At 46.9% G+C, this 9,990-nt stretch overlaps 1 protein-coding gene across 1 annotated transcript in view; it reads left to right on the top strand.

Annotated features, from left to right (window-relative positions):
- The window catches only part of RXFP2 (relaxin/insulin like family peptide receptor 2), a 57,413-nt gene that overhangs the window by 24,599 nt on the left and 22,824 nt on the right, over positions 1–9,990 (top strand). Inside the window, 4 exon segments of the mRNA XM_011381652.1 lie at positions 191–200; positions 7,358–7,429; positions 7,998–8,069; positions 9,502–9,573. Coding sequence (XP_011379954.1) covers positions 191–200; positions 7,358–7,429; positions 7,998–8,069; positions 9,502–9,573 — 226 coding nt within the window.

A 9,990-nucleotide genomic window follows, 5' to 3' on the forward strand; every position in this document is an offset into this window, starting at 1 on the left:
TGGGAAATGACACGGCAGATCCAGAGGCACTAGGTACACTTTTTGACTTGTAGGGAGAGTGTCAGCACAAAAACACTGACAAGAAAGAGTGGGGTCATTTAAAACACGTGATGACGGGATACGGACTATCTCCCAGGATGACAGCAGCAAACACCTTCTTAGTGAAAGCAGCGATATTAGCATTTGTGAGGAAAGAAAATGTTCATAAACAGGGCACAGTGAGCAGTGAGAAATGGTCGTCAGTGAGAAGCGAAGTGCCGAGATGCTTCCAGCATCGTCCAAGAAAGAAACCCGGAGTCCAGGACATAGGATCCCTCAAAACCGTCTCTGCGGGGGGACGGGAATGGACTGTCTCTGCCATAACTTGCACGAACTATCTTTTGCCACCATCTGTATCAAGATGGAAACTCTCTTTGCTTTGATTCCCACTCGCCAAGCAACTGTGAGAGGACGACAATAACTTCTCAAATCATTCGTTTTAAAGTTTTTGGAAAGTTACCGTGGATAGGGAATAAGGACACTCCAATCGGTGGCCTGGGATACCTCCTACTTAGTAAAGAAATTAAGAGTAGCAACCTCTTAAGGGGTCAGTGACTGGGTGTCAGTCCCTCTGAGCTCGGTCACCCCAAGACAGTGGAGAGGGGCACTTGCCAGGATGCTCTTTAGACTAGATTTAAAAGTTAGCAAGGTCATGTCGATGGGCCCCTTGGTGGGACTGTCACCTTATTGTTCGGTCCTTCAGCATTCAGCATGGAGGAGAAAGTGTGTCTGGAACTGTGAAATAGGTTAAAATCCAGGAATGAAAATAATCGAATCTTTTGCCAATACTGGACAAATGCACTTGGTTAGGAATGCATCGACAGTCCTGTGTTGTTTGCGAATTTGGGTACAGACTCTCTTGTTCCAGAAAGAAAGTCACTGAAGGGAGATAGAGCCTGTGTGAACGCAGGTGACCCTGAGGGGGTTGATTGCAGCCTCTGTAAATCCCGTCTGCTGTCGGAAGCTTCACGTCATCCTGGAGCGTGTGGTCATGTTGTCATGGTTACGGGGGGAGCAGCTATGCTTTGGCTCTTGGTTTCCAGGCTCCTTTAGAGAGGAAACCCTACCTGTACTACTTCCAGTCTTACTGGAAATTCTGAGAATCACAACTCGTTGATTCTATGGATCAATATTGTCCTTGCGCTGCCTGAATAACGCTCAAGGGAGGACAAATAAAACAAAAACAACACTAGCAGAAAGGAACAAAAAAGATTCACGTTTTAGAGTAGCTGCTTAACTTCCATTATCTAGAGTCAGAGGAGACTTATGAATTTCTAATTAAATCCTCTCATTGTTCATGAGGGAACGAAAGTCTGCGACGTTAAATGATTTACCCCGTATCCACAACTAGTTAGTGGAAAAGCCAGGATCAGAGCCCGTATCTTCTGATGCCCAAGGTTGTGTTTCTTTTACAATAACCAGACACCAGAGATAGAAAGAAATGGTTCTAGCATCTAATAGAATCTTCTACCAATACCTCCCGTCCTGCCCCATGAGGAATTGCTTTCTATAGCTTTTGTCCCCTACTTTGAAGGAAGCCGACTTCTGGGGAGGCAGAGGGATCACAGAGGATCAAGCAAAGAGAACTGAAATCAGACTCCGGCCACATCCTTTCTTGGACCACTGATCCATAGCTTTATTCTATGTCGATATTTATCTCTCATGGCTTCCGCTAGCCCACTGAGAGACAGAATAAGGAAGCACTAATTTTGACAATTCGGTCCCCAATCTTTTCTAGGGAGAAAAGTAGGAATTAACCTCATTGCCCAGATCGGCTGGAAACTTCTCTAAGTAAATATTTAACTCTACTTCGTCTAAGAAAACTTAGGTACAGTACATCACAGTCTGACTTCACCCGGCAGGGGTTCTCCCGATGAGAGCTGCTATTTGATGCTTTCTAGGCAATTTGATTCCCCCAGAGATGCGGAGAAAAGAGATTATAAGACTCCCATCAGCAAACATTCACCAAGTGTCTATCATATGCAAGGGACAGACAGCACAGGGATGAAACACAGTTCCTTATATCTATATGTCACTTTTTAAAATTTACACAGCATTCCAACGTTTGGCATTCTCATCTGGACTTTGGTCCTCGGAGTCCGGGACTGGGAAATAGGACAGACATCATTCTATCCCTTTCAGGAATGAGGAAACCCACCCTTGGAGGAGAGAGCTCGTTTGTGCAGTCAGCCAGATGACAAGTGTTAGAGCTTGGCCTCGAAGCCAGACCCGTGTCTATGGTTTTTGGAAGTTCACCCACATGCTCCAGTCTCAGAGCATTGCAACCAGCAAGGCAGACGCCCGTAACCAAACGGTGATGTGGAAACAGCTCAAGGTCTTTACAGGCATCACTCAGACACCCTGGAGCAGCTCGGAAGCTCAGCAGTCCTTCCTTAATCTCCTCTCCTCCCAACTCCTCTCTTCATTCCTCAGCCCCTCCGGCTGCTTTCTCCCAAACTTCCAAAAAAATCTCCCCCAGCCTCCGCCAAGCCCTTGTCCCTCCTGTCCTTCTATGCTACCCTCTTCTTCCCAATTCTGCATTACAATAGCCCAAATGACCAAAGTATAAAACCCAAACCATCCCCAGGAAAAGGTGTCAGGGGAAAGAAGAAACTAGATGAGCGACCTAGAGCTCTGGGCAGCAGACAGCAGGAGGGTAAAAGCTGGCAAAACCCCCATGTTCCTGCATTTTTCCAAAAAATACTTACTGATACCTAGGAGGTGCCAGGCACTGAGGCTACGGCAGGAAACAACACGTATGACAAGCCCTCCCTTCACGGAGCTTAGCTTCCAATGAAGGGAGATGGACAATAAAATTTTAAAAATACATAGTATGCTAGAGAGTGATGAGGGCTGCAGAGAAAAATAAACCACGAAGGGAACTAAAGGGCACTGAGGCAGAGGAACGTCACACAATATGCTAATGAGTGTACCCTACCACATGACTCTGCTGCTGCCCAAGGCTTCCCTAAGGCCCCCCCCTCGTTCTGAGATGCACCCCGATCAGTCATCTGCATACCTCCTCAGGTATTTAAAACTGGCCATCACGCTGCAGCCCCCTACAAGTCTCTTCTCCAAGCAGCCTCCAATCCGTAAATTCTTCCCTAAAGGACCCGTTTTCAAATCTGTTCATCATCTGGCCACCCAACTCTGCCTTATGGGTACTATCTAGAATAAACATAATACGATCGCCGTGACATGGCCAGGGCAAAACAGGGAGAAACCAGGGACTCTTCTTTCTAAACCCCATGTGCCTTAGGCTTACGTTTGCTCTTTTGGGGGCTACTTCGTACCCTTAACTCCTAGGGGGCATTCCTCAAAGTTCCTAAGCCTGGGCTGTATGTGTCACTGCTAAGTGGCGGCTTCTCCATCCTGCACTTGTGCACTTGGCATTTGAGAGCTACTTGTCCTTATTGTGTCCTTAAATGTGTCCCTATTCGGTTTCATCTTGTCGGATCCAGCTTTTCTTATCAGACTGAAGATCTTTGTTGGATCATCCAACATAATCACTATTCCTCCCAACAGTCTGTCACCTGAAAATAAGGTGAACCACCTTTACCCACGTCGTGGAGTGAGTCACAGAAGAGAACAGTGTGACCGTCTCCCCAGACCCCTTTACCATCATTCTTCAGATAATGCGCATCTTTCTTTATATTGTCCATAAAAACATCCTCAGTCCACTCCATCAATGCCTGGTTGACATAGAAGCAACGTCCGCCGCACGTTTTTGTCTGATCAGTCTCTCAAATAAGAGCATCAGCTTGGGCCGACTGCCCCATTTCTTGCGACTCCCAGGATCCCTTTCTCCCTGCGGTGCTGATGAGGCATCACGGTAGCCTGCTTTACGTTCTCGCCCAGAACCAAGGCTGAGCCTATCTACTTGAGCCTGTGAAACCTACTTCTTTCCTTTTTGAAAAATCAAAACTGCATTTGCCATCTTTAATTTTCCAGCTGCTCTTCCTATGTCCAGATTCCTCAGTAACGGGTCATGACTCGGTGTTCTCATTTCCGCGTTTCTCAGTTTCTAGGAGAAATCTTCCAAAACAGAGGGCTTTGACTCATTTTGAGTGACATGTTCTACCATCTTGGGCATCCCCGCCCCTGCCCTGTATCAGTTCTATTCACTTCGGTCCTGAGGTCATCTCCTTGAACTGAGAAGACAGGAACCACGTAGGAGTTGAGAATTTCTATTTTCACAGTATTTCAGAATATTATAAAACAGATCCCATCGAGCAGGTCTGTACTTTTTCTTAACATTTTCTTGTTTCTGAAATGGAACTAGAAACACATTTCTATTGCCCACAGTTTTCTTCACTGAGTTCTGATCACGACTTGGGTTTTTCTCTCAACCTTGATTTCATTTTCGTGAACCCCTCATTCGTTCTTATATTTTGAAGATCCCCTTACTGACCGCCATACCTTTCTTCTGAGTTGGACGGTCCTTCTGGTTCTCTTGTGTACTAGGTGCCACCCACCCCCACTCACAGTTGCATATGTTGACACACACACGAGGACCGAGCAGCACTTGTTGAAGGAATGATGTGTAGGACTAATACGCAGGACTAAAGAGAACGTGGGCTGTATCTTCAGCAGGGAGAGCAAACCAACAGAAACAGGAACTCTCGAGGGGCTGGAGGACAGCGTGACCAGGACAGTTTGCCAAAAGGAAAAGGGCGCCCATGGGAAACGGTGGACATGTGCCGGAGAGGTCACGGAATCGTGACTGCAGGGCCTTCGCACGCCGGGCTAAAGAATCAGGCTTTATTCTGTTTGACTGGGGAGGAAGCATGGCTTCATATGTGTTTCAGATCGTTTCGAGCTAATAAAGTACATATGCATTCTTAATTTCTATTGAGATACATCCGAGAGATACCAAATTTAACGTTAAGTGAGTCTCTGGTCTGAAGTGCTCTGTATATCATCCTGGAGTTGAGGTCAGTTAGGCATCTGGAAAAATAAATTACTAAATCAAAATAAAGTTTTAATTGTCAGATGAATAAATGTTGCTCAACTTATCTAAATGCTTTTTGTATCGATTGGTTTATTCATTTGAAAAATCTTTTAAAATAGCAAGCCTCTCTAACTTTGGAGAAAACAATTTAGGGTGACCTTTAAGAGAAAGAAAATATAATTTATGAGATTGATTATACTACTTTCTCATGGCTACCATGGAAACTAACAGCAGTTCTCCTCCTCATTGTAACGTAAACCTTATATAAACGAAGAATTCCTGTTAAACGGAGTTCTTGATCATCACGGTCATCGGCAACAGAATGGGATTCAGGGAGTCGCCTGGCTCATGAATACGCAATGTTGCATTTAAAATAGCCTATAAATATGCATGCCATTAAAGCATATATTTGCTTTAGTTTCAGGTACATAAATTCCTGGCGTTTCTGCTTAAAAAGTCCTGACAGCTGAAACAGCAGGAATTCATGAACCAGAAAGTTATTCTTAGAAAAGCCATTCAGTGTAAAGTATATTCAATGGACTCATGTCTCAGCTCTGAATAAAGAGAGGCTGCCACTTGCCAGATCGTCATGTTTCCAAATTTCCCCTCACATTCTCCAAGCTGCTCTTCTGCAAGGCAGAGAGCAAATACCAGAAGATCAAGTTAAAACTCAGCAGCCTGAGTCTAAGACAAGGGACCTGGGACCCTAGTTCTCCTGGGGTGCCAGCAAGCTGACCAAATAGACCAGAGGCTCTTGACTGTTTAAGGAGTTGGAGTCTTAACTCTTGGCAGTGAAGGCAAATAGGCTGTACATATCAGGCGAGTCAGGCAGCTCAAAAGCACAAGGTCAAATCCACAACTCATGACCGCTCCCGTCTGTCCAAGACTGACAGCACATAAGTGAAATGTGCATTGTGCTCTTGAGTTAGTTATCTTGAAGAAAATGTAAGTAGTGCTAGATAGGTAGTAAACTTTATATGTAAGACAGACTTCAATATGCCCGTTGCTTTTCTAGTTTTGTTTGCCGTTCTAACAAAATGCATCACACTAACTTGCATTCCATCGCTCCAAGGCTCTGAGAATACTAAAACAGATGTTGATGTGTACAAGTTCATTCTATTCACAGCAGAATCCACGCGGGATGTGAAGGGTCTCTTCACAGATGTGGCACAGGGGACGGGGGTTGGAATGGCACCAGGTCTCGCTGGGTCGCACGTCCACTTTGTAGGATTCGAACTAATGCTCTGTGCATCACCGTGGACGTAATGCATGTGCTCTGTAGTACCAACCTTTTCCACCTGGTGGCACACAGAGAAAATGACATTTGTTCAACAATTGGGGTAAAAGACGAGTTTGCTGATAAGCGGAAGCGGATCTCGGCTTCGCACAGGCGCCTAGAGGGCCGAGGGCGTCGATACCCTGGCACACCTGTAACGCATTCATGCCTCAAAGGCTGGGCAGCTTTGCCAGGGAGTAATCGTGGTAAAACCAAACTCAGAGTACAGCCAGGTGCCCACCGAGCACGTGTTCACCAACAGTTTTGCAGAGACTTGTCATAACCACTAAGAGTGTTGTACAATATTTTAGGAACCAAATCAAATCCAACTAAGAGACAGAGAAGTCATTTAAAAGACTATGGAGTCGTAGTTACTATTTTTAGCGTGGATATTTCCTGTCCCTAATGGCCTTTGAAAAGGTGAACTCAGGGCCAACCTCCCAGTACATAATGAGCACAGGAAATGGAAATGATTGCTTAGCTACCTCCCCCCTCCCGCCCCCGTCCCCCCCCCCCCCCCCCCCCCCCCCCTCCCCCCCCCCCCACGGTGCTCTTCCTAAATTGCTGGGGAGGTTAAATCATGACCCGGGCGCCACATTGGTGAATAAGCCCCAGTCCCAGCACTGAGGACACCGGTGACCTCAAGCACCTCACCAACTGGCTTTTTGCTTCTCACTCGGCATCTCAGCATCAAAAAGAATACGACTCATCCCTGGCTTCTTTCATGGGCATGGAATGAAGAGGGACGAGGAGTTGGGGTGACCCTCGGTGCTGAGAGGTGGGCCAGCCTCTCACGGAGAGCGCTCCCGGGGCCAGAGCAGGAAGGCTGCTGTGCTTCCTGGTCCCCTCTTCACACAAGTCACACCAGAGTTCAGGGGCGCGAGTCAGAGATGCCCGAATCTCACTGCACAGGTGCTACAGGGACAGCTATCTGTGCTTTGTGATGCCTTCACCTCCCAGTACAGGAGTGTCGGAACTCCATAAGCCAGATGCACAAAAAGTCTTTACGTAAAGAAACTGGGGCGCACGTTCAACACCCGGATGAAACATGCAGACGTAATCACGTGACTCTTCTGTCTTATTCCTGCCAGATTTCTTCAGCATAATTGTATCAGACACATATCCAGGAAAGCATTTTGGGGATTACATAATCTTCAAATATTGTGAGTAACTTCTTTACAATTATATTCAGAGTACAATTTTGAGTAAAGATCAAAAGGGTAGAATGGCACCTTTTTGACTTGGTTGTAGAGAAATGGGAAGACTAGGTTATCACCAAGTACTTAGATTCATTACTTCGCTGAAAGAACTAGTAAAAGATTTCTAGCTTCGCCAGGAGACAGATAGAAAGGCTCTCCTTAACTCTGTCTTCTTAAGTGTGGGTCATTTCCACACTATTTTAGCATTTTTTTTCTAACCTGTGCTACTTACCTACATACTTTCTCAAAATACTAATCTACTAAGGGTGTGAAAAAGGCCAAAAGCAAATATCATCCCCCATATTTCTTCTACTCTATACTCTAACATAATATCATATCCCAACATACTATTTGGGGCCACTCTCCTGACCCTGGCCCTAGGCTCGTGGTGCTCCGTGGGTCCCCCTCTGTAGAATGCTTTCAGGAACGGACACCCACACTTCACGGCCATCGTAGTGGCTCATATTCTAATGCCATGTGGCTGAAATGGAGTCTCAAGCTTGCCTAATTCACTCATTCATGCTGTTTGCAGATATCTGAATCACAACTGCATTACGGCCCTCAGACCTGGAGTATTCAAAGACCTCCATCAGCTAACTTGGCTGTGAGTATTCTGGCTTTTCCTTGACTTCCGTCTTAATGATACGCAGCAATGTCCACAGTTTCCATCTACGTATGTATCTTGTTTACCATACTTATTTTTCTGGTCGTCACGTAATCTGGAGCACTTTGCCCAAGCAATTCAGATAATGGCATACCAAGTGGTGGCTGTGGGAAGAGAAACCGGTGCCATGCCCTCTCAGGTGGCCTTCTCAGCCCGGCGCCAGGCTTGCCAAGCCAGCTAGCCAACCAGTGTTTACCTGTGGCCGGGTTTCTCACCTCAGCTCTACTGGTGTTTGGCCCCGATAACTCTGACTGGGGGAGGGGAGTATGTCCTGTGCATTTTGTTTAGCAGCATATGTGGCCTCTATCCCACGAGGTGCTAGTAGCAGTTGCCCCCAGAGTTATGACAACCAAAAATATCTCCAGACACTCTCAAGTGTCCCCTGGGGGGAACTGCCCTCTGTGGAAAACCGTTAACCTAGAAAGTAAGCGAGTTAAAAGCTGCGTGACTTTGAGAGTGTTCATAGAGAAGCCTGAACACATGGTGGCTCTTGGTGACTCCCCACTCTCCAGGCAGGGCCAGCAGCTCCACCCAAGGGGCGTCGTGGCAGGTGCCTGAACGAAGGGCAGTTGGACGCTCTCTGGGCTGCTGGCCCCGTTGCTGCGGGCGGCCGGATCTGGTGGAACCGCGCAGGCCCTCGGCCGCTCACCAAGGGCCCCAGGCGCACCGCAGCGGGCGGCTTTCCCCCTCTGCCACCTACGGTCCCGGTCCTCCTTAAGAGCCATGTTGCGAGGGTCTACTCTCATGACAGATGTAGTGTCACCTTCAAGGCGCTGGCACACAACAGGTGCTCAGTGTCACTCCCTCCTCCAGACCCTTCCCTCAGGGCCCTCTGGGAGCCAGAGGAAATGGTACCCAGCTTCAAATGCAACAGGAGAGAAGGCATATTCCCCTCAGTCCAATTTTTTTTTTCTGGGAAATACCGTGTATACTGAAGAACAGTGATTTGACTATATAAATATTTTCGCTGTTCCCCTCAAAGCTCCGATGGGTCTGTAAAATACGTCATGTAAACACTGACACCACAGAATCATTCGTGATACGCTCAGAATCTTCTCTCGTTCGCTCTTCACTCAGCCGAGCACTAGGTCAAAGTGCTTACAGATTCCACGTCCGGCCCATAAATAAATAAGAGCAGCTCGTGCAGGACCCAAGTGTCCAGAGGTGAAGGGTAAAACCCAGGTCTGTCTGCAGTCCAGGGCCCGTCCGGGGGGAACTGCACGTGCATGGCTGAGTTTGGAGTCGCGGGGAGAAGGCAAGGTCCTCGGAGGGCAGGGAGGAGGGGAACAGGTGCCGGGGGCAGACAGGGCTCTCCTGGTCTTAGTTCACAAAGGTGTCTCACGGTGAAATTGTTTGTGATCTGTTTTGTCAGGATTCTAGATGACAACCCAATAACCAGAATTTCACAGCAGTTATTTACTGGATTACATTCCTTGTTTTTCCTGTAAGTAGTTACCTACCTCCCAGTACATCCGTCTCTGCATCGCAATGACATCTAACACCGGTTTACAAACAACGCTTTAGAAAAGTCAAGCCCACTGCGATTTTTGTTAGTCTAAACCGCTCCTGTATTTCCAGTCACGATTACTGCTGTTACTTCCTGGCCAGGGTTCACAGTATATCTGGAGCCTACCGATTGATTTCTCTTGGATGTCCTTTCATTTTCTTTATTCCTAAGGCATATTTTTATTTGCAGTAGTTGACCAAAGATTGTGTTCATTTTTATCTCCTAACTACATTTAAATCCAATAGAATCTCCCAGGAGTTCAGCCTCAAACTACACTTTAAACAGAGGAAAATGTGCCTTTGCCCAGCGAGGGTCACTGGCAATTCCAAAACTGTTGTCCTACAACAGAGCCAT

The sequence above is a fragment of the Pteropus vampyrus genome, unplaced genomic scaffold (assembly GCF_000151845.1).
Source record: "Pteropus vampyrus isolate Shadow unplaced genomic scaffold, Pvam_2.0 Scaffold447, whole genome shotgun sequence".
Taxonomy (NCBI): Eukaryota; Metazoa; Chordata; class Mammalia; order Chiroptera; family Pteropodidae; genus Pteropus; species Pteropus vampyrus.